Below are 18,777 nucleotides of genomic sequence, written 5' to 3'. Positions count from 1 at the left end.
CCCTGACCTTCATCAGATCTCTACCTCTCTGTGAGCCTCTGCTTCTGAAGCTGTCAGAGGGATGCATGGTAGCAAAGGGCTATATGGGGCTGGTGCTATAATGCATATGGAGTATGGGGAGCTTCAATAAATGGTAGATATCACTTTTGTCACCTACTATAATGCAATTACTAGCATCTAGCACAATACTTGATACATACCTGGCATTAAATAACTAAATGGATGAATGTTTACTCATCAGCACCTCCTACCTTATAAGATTCTTAAGGACAGAGACCAAATTTTGTTTATTTCTGTGTCCCCTGTATCGACCAGAATGCCTGGCACATGTGAGTGCTTAGTAAATGCTTGCTGTTTGGCCTGATGAGATAATGGATCTGAAGAGCCATCCTCCCCAGGGCTACAAACCACAAGGTGATAGGGAACTTGATAATGGAGTAATCAGCTGACATCAACTGAATCTTAGCTTCTTAACTTTTTTTTTTTTTACTGGGGATCGAACTCGGGACCTTGCGCTTTTGTGGCAGGTGGTAGAACCACCGAGCTAAATCCCCGGCCCCTAACATGGGATATTTCAACAGGGCAGTCATGAGACTCTGCTAAAACCACAGGTGCAGATGAAATGAGAAATTGTTACCAAGTAGAAAACCTAAACAATCCCTCTAGCTTCACTTGCTCTCGGTCAACTTAAAACCACTAATTCTGGAGGTCACACAGCTGGCAATTACAAGCTTTGCTGCAGATAACGCTTTGACGTGTGCCTTATGATAATGGTTCCCTGGGTTACTTCCCAGGAGTCTGAAGGCCACTTTTGCTGAGTACACTGACTGTTCACTTGGGCCCACGGATGTCGGATGGGGGACAAGAATGGGGTAGAAGCTGTGGCATCTCTGTCTTCATATTGTGTCTGTCCCCTTTGCAGTCTTAACCCTTCAGTCAGATTCTGCTCAGCTCTGCACAGCCAGTTATCAGTTAAGAATGTTTTGTCCAAGACTATGATACAGGGCTAGCTTAGCCTATCACCAGTTGGAGCTGGTACGTGCTCCTTCAGTAGGTCCAGCACTGAATAATATTACAAAATGATGATGCCAGCCATGAGAATAACTCAGTAGTTTCTGAGTGAAGTTGACTTCCTGTTAGCCCACTGTTATGGTTTAGATTTAAAATGTCCCCCAAAAGTACCACATATTCAGAAGTGGGGTTTTGGGAAGGTAATTGGGTCCTGGGGGTGCTATGCTCATCAATGAATAAATCCATTCATGAGTGTGTGACTGAATGTGCGGTGAGGAGGTGGCCCTGGTTGGAGAAGGTGGGTCACTGGGAATGTGACCTGGAGGATGCATTCTTATCCCCTAGGTCTTTCTCTTCCTCTGGTTCTCTTGCTTTCTTTCTGCTTCCTGGTTTCTATGGCTTGAGCTTCCTCGGGTCCTTCCGCCTTGCCATTTCTGCCTTGGACCAGCCAATCACAGACTGAAACCCTTTGAAACAGGGAGCCAAACAAACTTCTCTTAAGTTGTGGGTGTCAGATATTTTGTCCAACAAGGAGAAGTCAACTCATACAGCCACCAAGTACAAGGCTGGAATGTTTTGTTCAACAGCTTCCAGGATGAGTTCACCGTGGCCACCTGCGGATCCAAGCCTGTGACAAGGAGAAACATCTTTTGAGACCATGCTCCTGGCCATTGCAAAAGACCAAGCTTTGGCCACCCCAACAAATTAATAAAAATCTTCTGTTCTCTTTGTTCTGTGAGCAGCAGATTGTTCTCTCAACCAAATGCTTGCTCCTTTCAGCCAAAGCCACAGTTCTCCTCTCCCCCCAGTACAGCTTTGCCTCTGCAGGACTATGTGTACTTAAAACATTTGGGTCCAGTCTCATTTCTACTGTTTCTGGGTCAAAAGATCACATCATACAGTATTTTCCCCCATTACTAGGGATTGAGCCTAAGGCCTTTGCACTGAGCTATATCCCCACCTCTTTTTATTCTTTTTTTAGTACCAGGGATGAACTCAGGACCTTGTGCTTTCTAGGCAAGCTCGGTGCCACTGAGCTAAATCCCTGGCCCTTCCCTTTTTCTTTTTTGAGATAGGGCCCTAAGTCGATAAATTGCCCAGGCTCAGCTCTTGTGATCCTCCTGCTTCAGCCTCCCAGAGTGCTGGGATTATAGATGTGCACCACTACACCTGGACTTTTTGTTTTTTGAGGTCGAATTGTGCTGTGCTGTCCAGCCTGGCCCAAAACTACTAGGCTCAAGTTCCTGCCTCAGCTACAAATAGCTGGGACTTCAGGCAGGCTACCTGAAACCTGGATGACCCATTGCTTTAAAAAAAAAAAAAGTCTAGGGTGAGGATTTAGCTCAGTGTTTCCACCCCCTGCTTTGAAAGCACAAGGTCCTGAGTTCAATCCCCCGTACCAAAAAAAAAGTCTGTAAATTCAGAATTATGTTAAAATACAAACAATCAAAAATGGATACATGCATTATCTTGATTGTTCCAGTGGTTTTGCAGTATATGAAAATGCAAAGATCCATCAAATTGTATATTTTAAGTATATGTAGTCAAATACAACTAAAAAAAACAACAAAAAAGGATAAAGAAAAACACAGATATGAAGACACTTAAGGGATCTAACAGATGAGTAAAGTGAGGCTCTTGCTTATTCGGATTCATACATACTAATTGGAAAAAGATGTTTTAAAAAAAATAAGGCATAGAGTGCTGGGGATTTAGCTCAGTGGTTCCACCACCTGCCTCGCAAGCTAAGGACCCGAGTTCGATCCCCGGTACCAAAAAAAAAAATTAGGCATAATTTAGCTCAGTGGCGCCAAGCCTGCCTGACAAGTGCAAGGTCCTGAGTTCGATCCCTGATAGGGGCTGGGGTGGGGGGATAAATAAGACATAGGCTGGGCGTGGCAGGACTCACCTGTTATCTAGCACTTAGGAGGCTGAGGCAAAACAATTTCTTCAAGTTCAAGGCCACCTAGAGCTTCATAGTGAGTTCCAGCCAGCCTGAACTACATAGTAAGAAGATCCTGTCTCAAAACAAAACAAAAACAAAAAAGCCTCATAGCATACCCATTTGATGATATTGAGGAATTATTATTAATTTTATTCGGCATTAGTAATATCACAAAGGTGATGTTTAAAAAACGTCTTTACCACAGATGCAGACTACAATCTTTACACAGGAAATGACATGCTGTCTGGAATTTGCTTTAAACTATTCTGAAAAATCAAAAATAAAAATATCAGAAGATTAAACAAGATTTGGTACAAATTATAAATTACAGAAAACAACTTTTGGAGTTGGGTGTCCTATACATGAGGTTTCACTATACAGTCGGCCAACATGTGAAGATTCAACCAATCGTGGATTGAAAAACAATTTTTTTAATTGCATCTAGGGCTGAAGGTGTTGCTCAATGATAGAGCACTTGCCTAGCCTGTACAAGGTCCTGGATTCAATCCCCAGCACTATACAACAAAACAAAACACATCTGCATGGGCACTGTGGTTTGAGCCAGAGAACTGTCCAGGAGTTTGGGGCCTGGGGCCATGTTTAAAACAAAAGAGCCCTTGCATCTTTTTCCTTGGTATTAGAATGTGAATGCTATGTGTAAATAGCTATACTGTTATTTTTATTTTTATTTTTTTTGGTACCAGGGATCGAACTCAGGTCCTTGTGGTTGCAAGGCAGGCGGCAGAACCACTGAGCTAAATCCCTGGCCTACACTGTTATTTTTTAAAAAGAGTATAATAAGCCATCTCGAGATGATCTAAATAAGTAAACAAGAATACAGGATTGCATAAGGTTTTTTTTTCTTTTTTTTTGGTACCGAGGATTGAACTCGGGTCCTTCCACTTTCAAGGCAGGTGGCAGAACCACTGAGCTAAATCCCTAGCCCTAAAGATACAATGCTTTCCCCCTAAGGTGGCGAACAAGGGTGGATATGCCTACTCTTTGGGTTTTTGTTGTTGTTGTTGTTTGGTGCCAGGGATTAAACTCAGGACCTTGAGCTTTTGAGGCAGGTGGTGGAACCACTGAGCTAAATCCCTGGCCCCACTTTTTTCTTTTTTTTTAGTTTTTTGAGACAGGGTCTTGATAGGTCAGGCTGATCTTGAACTCACTACGTAGTCCAAGCTGGCCTCAAACTCATGGTGATGCTCCTGTCATCTTGGGATGACAGGTGTGTATCAACATACCTGGCCTGTGTCCGTAACTTATATGCAAATACTGTAACCACTTCAAGGGGTTCCAGCATGCCCTGCCGATGTTTTGGTATCCATGGGGGGTCCTGGAGCCAATCCCACCAATGCCAAGGGAGGACTGCACACAGAATTGTTTACTTTGCATTTGAAATGAAACTGCAGATGGGAGTGGCTGAGCGGCAAACGATGGTGTCCCTATCCAATACCACCTCTTTCACAGGAGGCAGGAGCAGTGTATCCAGTTCTCACCCTGCGTGCTAGCAGGTGGCCCCCGAGAGGTGTCAGGAGCCCCTCGGTTTGGGCATCAGGAATGGAGCCTCCTCTCTGAGACAGCCGGGAGGCTGATTGGACAGCAACCCCACAATTCCAGTTTTCCCAGGGTTTCCTCTCCAGTGGCTGGGGGTGGCTCCTCTCAGCAGAGGGCAAGGCAGGGACACCCCTCGCAGTCTAAGTAGCATTATTACCGCCTCTTTGCCAGGAGATGAAAGGAACAGGCCACCTGGGAGAGTAATCATTAGCCTCGGGCCACCAGGAGACCCAGGAAAGTCTCAATAAGGAAACCTGGAGCCTGTGGTCCACTGAGAGAAGAATGCCAGTGGGCAGAAAGTAGGAGGGTCTGTTATCTTTCTGGAGTAACCTCCAGGGCAGTTCCAGGGTCTCTGGCCTATATTTCTTTTCCCTGTTGATGTTTAAAATTCCTATTATCTCAACTCTTGGATTTGTACTTTACCTTTCCCCATCTGAGAAACTACAGCCAGATGTGGTGGTGCACACCTGTTATCCCAGCACTCAGCACTCAGGAGGCTGAGGCAGGAGGATCATTTGGAGTTCAAGGCCAGCCTGATCTGCATGGTGAGACCCTATCTCAAAAAAAAGAGAGAGAGAGAGACTAAGGAAAGCAATGGACCTTAGCACTTTCATTGACAGGGTTGCATACAACCTCTAGGGCATTCATGGGCCACCTAGAAGCGCATACCCTTGGACACAGGATAAGACTCCATCCCTAGATAGAGTTTACTAGTTCCAAGGTTTTCCTTCCTTTGAAAGAAGCAAAAATCAGAGAGTCAAACTGACTAGCCACTCGAGAGATAGCCTAGGAGGCTTTTCCGGAGGGAGTAGGGGACAGGAGAGTCAGGAGTTGGTTGTAATTTAGGATTTTTCCTAGAAGTGGGAAGGGAATCTATTGGGCAAAGAGTGCTCATAGCTGACTGTTGTAGGAGACTTACAAGAACCTTGTGAAGGCTGGGGATTTAGCTCAGTGGTTTCACTGCCTGCTGCACAAGCTCAAGGACCCGAGTTCAATCCCTGGTACCAAAAAAAAAAAAAAAAAGAACCTTGTGAATTCAGTGCTATCAACATTTCTTTTTTTGTTTTTGAAATAGGCTCTAAGTAGTTCAGGCTGGTTCTGAACGCCTGATCTCCCTGCCTCAGGCTCCCAAATGCTGGATTAGAGGCTAACATTTCCTTTTTCTTTTTTTAGTACTAGGGACTGAACCCTGGGCCTTTGAACTGAGATACTGAGCTATGTCCCCAGCACTTTTTATTTGAGTCAGACAGGGTCTGGCTAAATCACTAAATTGTCCAGGCTGGGCCCCAACCTCCCTGAGTGCTGGGATTATAGGAGAGGGTCACCAAGTCCAATTTCAACACCTCCATTTTATGGATGAGGAAATGGAACTGAGGAAGTCGAAGTGACTTAGGCTACGCAGACAGTGGCAGGGAGGGAAGCTGAATGCTGTGCCAGCCAGGTCACAGGCTAAGGACTAGTTTATTCAGTCCCTACACTGAGGTATCCCCATCTGACTGAAGAGGGAACACAGCGCCCTGGCTTCACTGGGAGCCCCTTTGTGCTTCTCCCTTAACATTGACAGCCAGCCCAGGGCGGGGACAACCCTTCCTGACCCTCCCTGGAGCTTGGAGAATGACTTGCCGAGAAGTCTGAAGAGCCATCAGGCCTGACCTGTCCTTGCTGCCCCTAATTGTTTTCTAAAATCCTTTTTATTGAATTAACAGAGCGTAATGGAATAGTCAGCAAGAGTTGCTGCAGAGTTCCAAGGCCAGGGCTTGCTGGGTAGAAGAAAGCAAAGCCCCAGAGGCTCCCTGGGACCACTGGTGGAATAAAATATGTATTTTTTACATAACTGGGAGAAAAAAAATAAACGGACAAGGCCGCCCCATGGGGGAAACGCCTTTCTCTATTTCCATTATCTTTTTAAATGCACAGTCCGGCAGGAGCCTCAGTAGAAAAGGAAATACCGAAGCCTTTTTCCCTCTGAGCCTCCTGGTGGGCTAAGAGGTAGAGGGAGCCAACAAGCAGAAATCCAAAAGGCAAAGGCAGGGTGTGCGCTGGAAAACCCATTAAAACGAGGGGTCAGCGTGGGGGGAGGGGCCGGCCCAGAAACAGTGCAGATAAGAAAGTCGCTCTGTGGCTCAGATTCACCTTTAGCTCTGGGCAAAATACTCCAGACGTGCCAATCCCCACAGGGGAGGGACATGGGCGGATCTTTCAAAAGAACAACCTTCAGCTTTGACACGTACAGTGGACACTGCATTCCCAGTACTCTGCTTAGTGTCTGTTTTTGCATTAGCCAGTATCAACTCACTTATATAAGCAACACTGACTTCCCCAAGGTCACACAGCTGGGGACTGGCACATACACACAATACTGTTTTGGCTGGGTGTGGTGGCACACGCCTGTAATCAATCCCAGCACTTGGGAGGCTAAGGCAGGAGGATCACCATGAGTTCGAGGCCAGCCTAGGCTACATAGTGAGTTCAAGGCCAGTCTGAACTACATAGTGAGACTCTGTCTCAAAAACAAAAATGAAAACCTGGTAGTTCTGACCATGCTTGGACAACAAAGGGAAAGGAGGCATCCTTGTCAGCATACCTAAACCACGAAGATGTGGCTGGCCACCGACAGGGAAGCTATCTGACCTAACTGCCTGTCTATTTTGTTTTTGATTCTAAAATTATTTTACCGGGCACAGAATTCTCCAGAAAAGGTAGTGGAAGCTGTGGTGTGGCTTTGGCATTAAGAGCCCCAACCTAGGGATCAGGTGATCTTGGAGTCTTGTCTGGGCTTTGACATTGACTTGTTATGTGACACTGAATGTGTTACCTACAAATAACAGGTCTAAAGGGTCTTTTCCAGGACAACAAAAAATGGATTGAGGGGTTCAGTATGTAGCTCAGTAGTAGAGCACTCACCTACCATGCACAAGGTCCTGGGGTTGACTCCTGGTGTGGCAAAAAATAAAATAAAATAAAATAAAAAGGTTGAATTAAAGTGTGGGGGATGTAGCTCAGAGGTGCTGGGGATGCAGCTCGGGGGTAGAGTATTTGGGTACCATGTGGGAAGCTCAGGGTTCAATTCCCAATTCCCAGTACTGGAATAACAAAAAAAATCCGAAGCTCCAGTTGGGAGAGTCAGGAGCCACCCAAAGTGAAACTGGGAGTTAGAGAAAGGGCCTTGGCATCAGAAAGAGGTGGGTTCCAGTGCTGCATCACTTTCTGCTGCTTCTCAACTTCTTATCCAGTGGGACAGTAACACAGCTCTTGTGTTGTTTTGAGATGAGATTAGAGGAGATGGTCAATGTCAAATGCTTGGCATAGAGCCTGGCATAGTAACCTTCAACGCCCCACACCTGCCCTTACTGTTACTGCCCCTAACATTAATACAGAGCTTTTATGTCTCAAGAAATATTGCTCTTATCAATTATATGGGCGCCTCACAACAACAGAGAAAGGGAGGGAGAGAGAGGAGAGGGAGGGAGAAGGAAAGGGGAGAGAGAAAGACTAGATAAAGTCCTTTCTGACCTCAGATCTCAGTGGTCCACCGGCGGGGCTAGGATTCGAACTTAGTAGCACAGGAATCTTGCAGGTCCGTATGGTCCTCTTCCTCTACCTATTACAGACCTGTGGGTCCCGGGGTCGGGCGCGAGGGCAGGGGGCGGAGCTATGGGTGGGCGGTAGGTCAGCTCTTGGCCCACGAAGGAAGCTAAGGGCCGTGCGCCGTCTCTCATTGGCTGCGGCTGGCAGGTGCGTCTTCAGCCAATCAGCGACGTCGGGGGCGGTGCTTTCGAGGCTCACCTGGCTGCTGCTATGCTAAGTAGCTCAGTGGCTTGGGGAGCCCCAGAGCACCTGTGAGTTCACGGAAGTCGGCCCCAATTCGGCCCAGTCCAGTCCGAACGCGCCCGGCCCCCGCCTTGGATCGGCCCCCGCCCGGCGCGCCATGGGCCCCTCGTGCCGCAGCCTCTCCGCGCTCCTGCTACTGCTGCAGGTATGTGGGGTGCCTCGATTTGGGGGGCTCCCTGCAGGCCCCACGATCCGCGCCCTGGTCCCGCGCCCCTTCCTCTCTCCTGCTGTCCCTGCTCTTCTTTCAAGAAAGTTGGGGTCCCAGGAGCCAGAACGCCCTGAAAAGTGCGCGGCGCTCTGGACTGCGCGGAGGCGCGAGTAGCATGGGAAGCGCGGGGCCCCGGGGGGCCTTGCTGCGGGCTCGGGAGCTCTGTGTTTGCCGCTGTGAGGGCTTGGGCGCAAGTAGAGATCGAGCCAAGAGTAGTGGGGACGATCCCAGGGGTAAGCATAGGAGCGCGGGTATAGAAATAAAGTCACCTACTGGGTAAAGAAAGGGTGTTAAGTAGGAGTGAGAACGCTCTGGGGTAAGCAAGGGGTGGAGGGGATCAGAGGAAATAGGATCTAACGTTCCGGTCCAGAAAGGTGGGAAAGTGGTGTCAGAGGAAGAAGTCTCCAATAAGAATCCAATCTCCAATAAAATGAGAAAGGAAGAAAAGGTGGGCCAGCAGCCCCTGTCCTGGGGGCCGTGGGGAGATTGGAGGCAGGTTTCGGGGAGGGAGACGATAACGTCGCTGCCGCCCGGGGTAGGAATTCTCCCCCCATCCCGACGCCCCGAGCGAAGGAGCGGCGGCGCTGCAGGTTTCGGTGTGGGTTGGAGGAAACCCCCCAAGTCACCCCTGTACCGTACCTTTCCCCCACCCCAGGTTTCGTCCTGGCTCTGCCAGGAGGTGGAGGAGCCCTGCCAGCCCGGCTTTGGCGCAGAGAGCTACACGTTTACCGTCCCCTGGCACCTAGAGAGAGGCCGCGCCCTGGGCAGAGGTGAGGGGTCGCCGCTGGTGTCGCCGGGTAGGGTAGGGAAGGGGCCCAGAAATTGCGCTCCGGCACCCCTGGGTCGGAATGAGCACCCACATCCCCTCAGCTTGGTCGAACTACCCCCCTTGTGATTTACTCGTGTTTAAGGCAAGGGATTAAACTGCATGGTGGTCGAGCCAGCTAGTGCTGGCTGTTATAAAGGGGAGAAGGTGGGGGACGGCTGGCGGGTGTGCGCAGGGGCGGGTTGCGTAGAGGCCATCTGTACTGTATTTCTCACCATCTTGATTGCTGGAGACAATATCAATTCAGACTGCAAAAACCTGCTGGGCAAGACTGGAACTGGAGCTCTCCCTTTTTACAGATGAGGAAACTGAGGCCCAGAGGGGTGACTGCTGCCCAGGGTCAGCAGAGCAGGAGTCTGATTCCCAGGGAATCTGACTCCCAGGCTCATTGTGCACCTTCTGGGAGGATAACTGGGGAGCAGCTCTTGGTTATCAGGGCTGTGGCTTTTGTCCATAGAGGTGAAAACATTTTGGTACAGGTACTATTTCCTTAGTGAATAATGATTTTTTTTTTTTTTTTTTTTTAAAGCACAGAAACTCTGACTCAGGGGTTGAAAATACACACACCTGATGGATTTCAGGCTTTATCAGTGTGATAATCTAGTTTGCTTTGTTCAACTTCAGTATTCAGTATTGGCTGGGAGCAAGGGAAGGGGCTGGTTTCCTTTCTGATTTCACTAATTCCCAGGTGATTACTTTGTATCAAACCACCTTCCCCTCCCTCATGATTTTAGTTTATTGGGCAAGTATCATTAACAATAAAAGAAATACTTTTTTGGGGTATCGGGGATCGAGCTTGGGACCTTGCACTTGTGAGACAGGCGGTGGAACCACTGAGCTAAATCCTTGGCCAAAGAAATACTTTTTTAAAAGATAAATCACCCACGATTCCCCTGAGGGAATACTTCCACTGTGCCTATTCTTCTAGTCTTTGACAGCGTGAAAAATGCAGCAATTGAGCTGTTGTCTTACATTTTGTTTTGAATTTGGGAAGTTGTGCCAACAGTGGGCAGTGTGTTTTATAGAGAAACTGCAGTCTGATGATTAACTGTGTTTGCTTTTCTGATACCCAGCTGTGTTCTGTGGAGCACTCTATGTGATCAATGTTAACCACCTGATGTTGGAGTGATTACTCACCCAGGCTCTACTTGGTGTCCCGCCTTGGCTGTCCCAGGAGTAAAGTGAGATGTAGGGACAGATAAGGACATTCCAGCCTTGCCCCCCAGAATGGCAAGTTCTAGCAGGTTGCAGTGTCCCAGGACCTCCTCCAAGGCACTGTGGGACAAAGGCAGTGAGGTGTGAAAGGGTGGAATGTTTTAAAAGGGGTCAGTGGGCAGCGAGGCCTGGCTTCTGAAAAGCAAACTTGAAGAGTAGAGCAGAGGTTAGAAATGGGAATGTGTGCTGGGCATAGTGGCGCACGCCTGTGATCCCAGCACTTGGGAGGCTGAGGTAGGAGGATTGCCTCAAGTTTGAGGCCAGCCTGGGCTACATAATGAGTTCAAGAGCAACCTAGACTACACAGTGAGACCCTGTCTCCAAAAAAATAAAAAATATAAATAAAGAAATGGGAATGTGCGAGAGCATGGATGTGAGGCGTCCAAACACAAGCACCAGCCACTTTGTTTATTGCACCAGGATATTTGCTAGCACCCAAGGTGGAGTAGTCTGCTTCTTTTTGTTATTTTACAGTAGTAGACATTAAACCCAGGGTCTCCTGTATGCTAAGCAGTTGCTCTACCACAAGTAAGGGTTTCATTTAGCCCCTAAGGGTCTACTTGGATTTTCAGAAACCAAGGCATAAAACAATTACTATTTAATCTGCCGAAGGGTCCACGTTTGGTCTTTTTTATTTTTCATTAAGTTTATTGGTACATTTTAGGTGTACAATACAGTTACATTCATCACTGGGATCTTGGTTCTTATTTTTTCCCCATTCCTCTGTCCTCCCTTCAGCCCCTCCACCCTTCCCTATTTACAAAGACTTTGTTTCCATTTTTTCCTTTTCTCATATTTTTTTCTTTCTCCCCTTTCCTTTTCCCTGCCCCTCCCACTTCCCCTACTCCTTTAGACCCTTTCTTATTTCAATTATCCATTATACATTTTGATCCTTATTTACACTTTTAGTTTTTCACACCAGAGAAATTATTCGGTGTTTACACATGTGCGTCCTACTTATTTCACTTAAGACTATGGCCTTAATGTGCACATTTGGTCTTTTTCTTTCTTTTTTTTCTCAATAGTAATAATAAATACTAATGATAATGATGATAAAACATTTAAAAAGAAAAAAAAAAGGAAAAGGAAAGAAAGGAGGTGCTTGGGGAATTAGTGTGCATTTTGAAGTAGACCCAGGACAGCAGTGTTGATGGAGGGACCCCTGAGAGCGACCGGTGATGACTGAGGGAGCCGGAGCGGGAGCAGAGGTGGGGATGGAGGGGCCCCTGTGGCTGGTGGGGTCAGTGGAGGAAGCATTCTAGAGTTCATGTGGCCGGTTCCTATTCCCCCTATCTGCGTAGACCCCATCCCCACTCACCAGATTTCCTGCCACTTAATTTTTGGGCCTTTCTTTTCTGTGGGGTCTCCATGCAGGAGTTGAATGTGGGGTCACCACGGGGCAGAGTGACCTTCTGGTAAAATCACACATTTGACCTCAGGAACCAGCCTTGTGATTTTATAAGGTGGACAAGATCTAGGAAGGTGGTGGACTCTTTTTAGATACAGTCTGGGGAAGTGGAAGGATGTAATAATTAGCACCAGGTTTAGATATGGACGTATTTGTTGCATGCCTGTAATCCCAGCTACTTAGGAGGCCGAGGCAGGAGGATCACAAAGCCCATCTGGGCAACTAAGCTGGACCTTGTCTCAAAATAAAAAATGAAAAGGGCTGAGGTTGTAGCTTAGTGGTAGAGCACCCCTGTGTTCAACTCCCAGTGCACCCCCCAAAAAGGAACCTATTACAGATGACTGAAGTATTCAAAATAGGGTTTTGAATGAACTGAGGGGACTTGGGTATGGTTTGCTGGGATCAGTTCCATGCACCATGAAATTGACCCAACAATTCAGCCTTGTGTTTATTCCTTTGGTTTCTCGTTTCTAGAATGGAGACTATTAAAAAGTAAATAAGCAATTCAAATAAAACTGCCGATGATTTCCTTTCCTTGGCACAGACTGGTTTGAGAGACCCAGGCTGTTATAGTTTTAGGGATCTCAGTGGTATTATCCTAGAGCACACAGCTTTAAATTGATGTGGGATGGAGGGGGGTGGGGAAGCTAACAGGCAGGTTGTGAACTGATGGCTTCCTTCCTTTGCTTTCTGTATCATCAACACTTGCACAGACAGGGCCCATATTTAAAGTTTAAGCTTCGGCAGCTTGATGGATTGACCTAGTTAGTTCACAGGCACCCACCTTTGTAGATTAAATACACCCATTTCCCTTCCTTTCTAAAGGAGGTGCTGAAAGCTGGTGCAAACAGTGTACAGGCCCCTTAATTAAACTGGACTTTAACAAAGCAAACATGGAAACCTGTTGGGGATCAGTTTACATCATCAGACACTCCTCCCCTCCAACTCCTGAATGTCACTTCCCTAGTTACTCAGATCTGTGACTAGGACTGAGGCACAGCTTACTGGGAAAGGAGACTAGTGGCCCTCCTGCCCTTGCCTTGTGTCTCCAGAGGAGCAGGAGTTGAAGTCCCAGCCCAGCCAGGCCATTTAGGGAAGGCCCCACCCCTTCAGCCGCTAGGTGGCTGTGGAAATCCCTGCCTGCTCTCCGGGCTTTTTATTGGGTGAGCTTTTCTTTCAAAACCCTCATCTGGTGTCTGTTACATGGTCTCTTCCAAGCATGGCCAGGCCCTGAAGCAATCAGCTCTGGCATCTTCCACAAGCTGCCAAAACCCTAAAATCCCAGAGAGGCACCTGTCACAGTCCAGACTCAGCCTTTTTGGGGTTTCTGCTATGCCTCACCTCTCCTTTCAGGGCAGGGGGGTTTCTGAGGAGGGAATGATGTCAGTATAGCTAGTTAGGTAGTTCAGTGAGCAAGTACTGGAACCATCCAGGTCTGGATTTCAGCTACTAGTTATGTGACTTTGGATAAGTCACCTGTGAGACTCAGTTTCCCCATCCACACAATACTTAGAGCTAGCTGGGGTGTGAGCATCCAGCCATCCACATTCATTCATTTAGCCTAGTTTTGAGTGTGTATTTGATGCCAGCACTCGGCTAGACTCCATTTACAATAATGAATAAAGCAGATACGGCCTGGTGTGGTGGCACACACGTGTAATCCCAGCACTCTGAGAGGTTGAGGCAGAAGGATTGCAAGTTCAAGACCAGCCCAGACAACTTGGTAGGACCTTATCTCAAAATTTTAAGAACCACTGAGAGTGTAACTCAGTAGGAGAGTGTTTGCTTGGCATGTAGGAAGCAAAATTCAATATCCAGTACCCCCTCAAAATGTTTTTTTACAAACAAATGGTTGCGTGAATAAGCAAGTATTCAGTACCTCCAGTTATTTTTTCCTCTCAAACTCTACTTTGTGGTCTCAGACCCGTCCTGGAGGTTGACTGTAATGTGCAGGCAAGAGCTGCTCTGTTGGAACACTCTAATATGCTTATGAGGCTGCTTCCCAGTCATTCCCTTGGGAAACCCAGCCCTAGTTCTAATTGTGTCCTTTGGGATACTATGTGCTAAGTACTTTGGGGTACTATGTGCTGAGTATATCTCTCTGAAAGCTAGAGGCCAGAGAAGGGAGCCCTCAAACCTAAATCTGGAGGGCCTGGGATTTAGCTCAGTGGTTTCTCCGCCTGCTGCGCAACCGCAAGGACCTTAGTTCGATCCCTGGTACCAAAAAACCCCCCTAAATCTGGAAATGGAAATCCGGCAGCTGGCCTTTTGTTGTAATGCAGATTAAAGCCAGGGACTTGGCTACAAGTGCTCTACCACTGAGGTACATTCCCAGCCCTTTGTATTTTTTAATTTTGAGACAGGATCTTGCTAATATACCTGGGCTGGCTTCAAACTTGTTATCCTCCTGCCTCAGCCTCCTGAGTAGCTAAAATTAGAGGTGTGTGCCACCACGTCCAGCTTACAACTAAGTGAGTCATTTGTAAGCATTCTTCATTTTTGGTCAATTAAAAAATTGGTGGAAGGGCCAGGATTTAGCTCAGTGGCCCTGTGCCTGCCTCACAAGTGCAAGGTTCTGAATTCAATCCCCAGTACCTCAAAAACAAAAACATACCCCAGCTTAGGCACATTACAGCTGTGAGGGCTTTAGATCCCCTTGCTTTCTCTAACTTCTTTCATCTACCTCTAATTCTCTACTTCTCCCCAAGGCCCTTGTGGCATTTTCTCAAAGTTGAAGTATTTGAGGAAATGTCTCTTGCCAGATGAGTGGTATTGGCCAGGACTTCCTGAGCCTTAGTTTCACCATCTATAAATGGGTAGAGCCATGTACCTCATCCTGAGGTGCCTGGTCAAGTGCTCAATGACTATTAAATATGAGAGCCCTGGGAGTTCTCGGTACCCCAATGTTTGAGGTTTCCTCAGGTTTTTTGTTTTGTTTTGTTTTTTGGTTTTTTTGGTACCCGGGATCAGACTTGGGACCTTTAACTTGCAAAGCAGGTGGTAGAACCACTGAGCTAAATCCCCAGCCCATCCCCAGGTTTTACTCTTGGTTCAAAAGTTCCTCCCAGCTCCCTCCAGCCCAGCAAACCAGCCGAACCAGTTTCTTCACTACCCTGGCTCTGTGTTAAACAAACACTGCTTGGCAGTGACTAAACCCTAGTGCCTAGGTTGGGGAAAGTCTGTGGCCTGTTCTTGCCGGCTGCTGCACCATGGCCTGGTGGGCTGTAATGAGTTTACTGTGGATCAAGGAGGCGCCAGGGCAAGGAGCACTTGGGGCTGGCGAAGTCAGGCCTTGCATTTGTCAGCTGCTGCTTGGTTTTTGTTGTTGTTTTTGGTTTTGTTTTTTTGAGACTAGGTCTCACAGTGTAGTTCAGGCTGGCTTTGAAGTTCCTATGTAGTCCAGGCTGGCCTCGAACTCCAGGCAATCCTCCTGCCTCAGCCCCTCAAGTGCTGGGATTACAGGTGAGGGCCACCACGAACACCTGGACTTGAAATTTTTAAAAGCTCCCCAGTGGTGTGCCACCCTTCGTTTCCCTGGACAGCTCCAGGGGCTAGATCACAGATATTTGATGAGTAAATACGGTATGTGGTGCCAGCTTCTGATTGTCCAGCCTGAGGCCAAGCATCTAAGGGCACCCTTGGTCAAGGAGGGAGAAAGCTGACCGTGCTCCGAAGGGGTGCTCCATGGATGCAGAGTGGTAGAGGTGGGATGGGAATGGGGGACCCAGAGAAGCAGCCTGCGCACCAGACTTAGGATCTGCCCTCTGCCCTCTGGGAGATTCCACCTTGAGTCATTTCCCATCACTGAGATGCCGCCAGGTGGGAGAAGGTTCAGAGGATGAGGGGAGTGGTCAGTTTCACCTGCTGGGCCTTGGTGAGTCTCAGTCCTCGGCCAGCCACAAATAGGGAAAGGGAAAGGGCACTCCAGGAAGAGATAGGTTGCTCACAGGTGTCCTGGAGTCCAGAGCTGGAGCTGTGCCTTCCTGGACAAGGACAGCAGAGGGGCCAAGCAGGAGAGGCCACTTCTTAAGCAAATTTTGGGGAGTGCTTGGTGCACACCTGTTATCTCAGCACTTGGGAGGCTGAGGCAGGAGGATTGTCATGAGTTCAAGGCCAGCTTGAAATGCATAATGAGACTCTGTCTCAAGGAGAAAAAAAAAAGCAGATTATTTACTTGATTTAAAAAAAAGATCAGGGCTGGGGATTTAGCTCAGTGGTGCCACACCTGCCTGGGAATCGCAAGGTCCTTAGTTCAATCCCCAGTACCAGGGAAAAAAATTAAAAAACAATTTAAAAAGGTGTCAAGTATGCTGGGTGTGGTGGGTGAGGTGGCACTCACTGTAATCTCAGCACTCTGGGAGGATTGTAAATTCAAACCCAGTCTTGGGCTGGGGGTGTAGCTCAGTGGTAGGGTGGTCACCTTGTATGTATAATTGAGGCCCTAGGTTCAGTCCCCAGCATCAAAGAAAAAAAAGTATCCTATTCTCTGCCTGCTGGCCTAACTGGGCATCTCCAGTAGGAGCCTATTCACCCTTCTAAGGGCTGGGAATCCCCTCCTTTACTTTGGAAAAGCTGTCTTTCTCTCTTTTGTGACTCATTTTAATCGTGATGCTAAAATTCACCTCTTTTGCCTTTGAAAGGTCTCTTTTGTCTTTTGCTTGTGGGCAGTTTCAGCCTGATTTCCCCTGACTTCACTTCCTAATAAATGCTAGCCGAAAAGCAAGCACTTCCCTTTTCTGTCTGGGTCAACTATCCGGGTCCTGGAAAGTAACTGTCCTGAACAAATGCTTCAACTGGGATTTACTCAAGGTGCTTGAGCCACGCAGAGATGAAGGTGTGGATCTCTCTCCTGAAAGTGAGGGAATGCTTGCGCATAGTCCCGTGAGCTCAGATATTACTGCTGGGACTTAGTGGGGCCTCCCTGGAAGGGTAAACCTGTTCCTCATGAGCAAGATCATAAAAGGTGGCCAGCTCGAGACCCCATGGGATAATTGGCCACATCCTAGATAATAATTAGCTAGCATTGTAATTAGCAATCCTAACAATCTGAAAGCGTTTCAGATTTGTTTTACCTGGGCAAGTTCAAGACTAGGAACACATCTGTTTCCATGGTTTGGCATTCAATATGCAGATCCAATATTTCTGTGTTCCCGAAGCAGGTGGTTGCAGCAGGCTCTTTCTGGACTCCCTGCTGCCCCTCTCCCCAGTCTTTTCTTCACTAGTCAGTATTGTTCATTCTTCCTTCCCTCCTCCCTCTCTCTGTTTCTTTCTTTTATGACAAGGGCTCATTATGTAGTTCAGGGTATCCTTGAATCCACTATGTAGCCCAGGCTGGCCTTGAGCCCATGGATCTCCTCCTGCTTCAGCCTCCTGAGTGCTGAGATTACAGGCCTATGCCACCACACCCAGCTCTGGAGTTGTTTTTTTAGGGGTTTTTGTGGTTTTGTTTGTTTGTTTTGGTACCAGGGATCGAACTCAGGACCTTGCCCTTTAGAGGCAGATAGCAGACAGGGCACCAGTGAGCTAAATCCCCAGCCCTGGAGTTTTTGGGTTGTTTTTTTTTTTTTTTTTTTGAGTTGTTTTTTAAATGAAGTTAGAAAACAATTACCTTTGCTCAAAATGGCTCATGGGTCCCTGTTTCACACTGAATAAGTCCTGTCTGTGACTTGGAAAGCTTCTATGCTCTGCATCTATCTCTCCAACCCAGCCCTTTACCTTGGCCCTCATCTCCTCCTACTTTGTCCAACTGCTTCACTTCCTCGATGTACCTACCTAGAATACTCTAGAGATATTCCTGCCCTTGCTGTTTCCTCTGTAATATCCAGACTAATCATAGAATTCCTGGAAGACTGCCGCAATCCCCTCCTGTCAAGGGGCCCTTCTAGTAACCTCTTCAGAGATAATAACCTCTACCCACCCCTTGGGAGGACTCCCTTTCCTTCTTTGCTTTATTTTTCCTCGGGCACTTTTCACCATCTAACATGCTATGTATTTCACTTATTTCTCCTGATCATTATCTGTCTCCTCTCGTTAAAATCATAAGCTCTAGGATGCCACAGATTTTTGTCTTGTTTTTAGGCTTTCAGGTGGACTAGCACCTGGAGCATAATAGTGTTTAATACTTACCTGGTGAATGAACGAGTAAGTAAATGAATGAGAGGTTCAGAATGTCACACACTAGTCAAACACCCTACCACTAAGCTACATCTCCAGCCCTCTTTTTCCATGGATCTCACTGTGGTGATTTTACTTCTTTTTTTTTTTTTTGGTACTGGGGATTGAACTCGGGTCCTTGTGCTTTCAAGGCAGGCAGTGGAACCACTGAGCTAAATCCCCGGGCCTGTTTTACTTCTTAAGGAAAAGATAGGTTTTCTTATTGATCCAGAGCAATGTGCCTGAGGAGGAAGAGATGTCTTAAGGGCTGTGCTTCTGTGGCATGCTCCCTGGTCCCTCAGAGCCCCGCACACCCCTGGTGTAAACTTACCTAATTGTCTTGTCACAAAACAGCTTGCTGCGAAGAGTCTAAGGTCAGCTGAGCCATTTCTTCTCCACACTTCTGGGTGTAAGGAAGCACCAGATCAAAATCTCAACCAACACCTGAGCCCGGCACCTGTTTGCTTTCATGCTGCCATGTAACAGAGTAACACCTTCCTTGACTGCTCTGGGTACAACACCTCCCACCTGCTCTCCCCATCCTGCAGCCCATTAATTGTTTAAGACACAGGGTGGTGTCCACCTTCCAGGTCTTGGCAGTGCAGAGGAGCCTGGAAGAGGCT

The 18,777-nt window shown here is 47.5% G+C and overlaps 1 protein-coding gene and 1 long non-coding RNA gene across 2 annotated transcripts in view; one reads left to right on the top strand and one right to left on the bottom strand.

The window, feature by feature from the left end:
* Positions 1-488: 488 nt before the first annotated feature.
* LOC101719911 (uncharacterized) lies at positions 489-8,144 on the bottom strand. Its single transcript, XR_015452232.1, has 3 exons — positions 8,027-8,144; positions 2,921-3,029; positions 489-1,639 (listed from the first exon to the last, which is right to left on the bottom strand). It is a non-coding gene; the product is annotated as an uncharacterized LOC101719911 (long non-coding RNA).
* A 176-nt stretch (positions 8,145-8,320) lies between these two features.
* Positions 8,321-18,777, top strand: part of Cdh1 (cadherin 1) — a 76,036-nt gene continuing 65,579 nt past the window's right edge. Inside the window, exons 1-2 of the mRNA XM_004842961.4 lie at positions 8,321-8,489; positions 9,208-9,322. Coding sequence (XP_004843018.2) covers positions 8,442-8,489; positions 9,208-9,322 — 163 coding nt within the window. The 5' untranslated portion in view covers positions 8,321-8,441. The remainder of the gene's footprint in view (positions 8,490-9,207; positions 9,323-18,777) is intronic.

This window comes from Heterocephalus glaber, unplaced genomic scaffold, assembly GCF_053883595.1.
Source record: "Heterocephalus glaber isolate CG9 unplaced genomic scaffold, H.glaber_assembly_v1.0 deba00000071, whole genome shotgun sequence".
In the NCBI taxonomy this organism is placed as follows: Eukaryota; Metazoa; Chordata; class Mammalia; order Rodentia; family Bathyergidae; genus Heterocephalus; species Heterocephalus glaber.
This window is presented reverse-complemented; position numbering and strand designations above follow the sequence as displayed.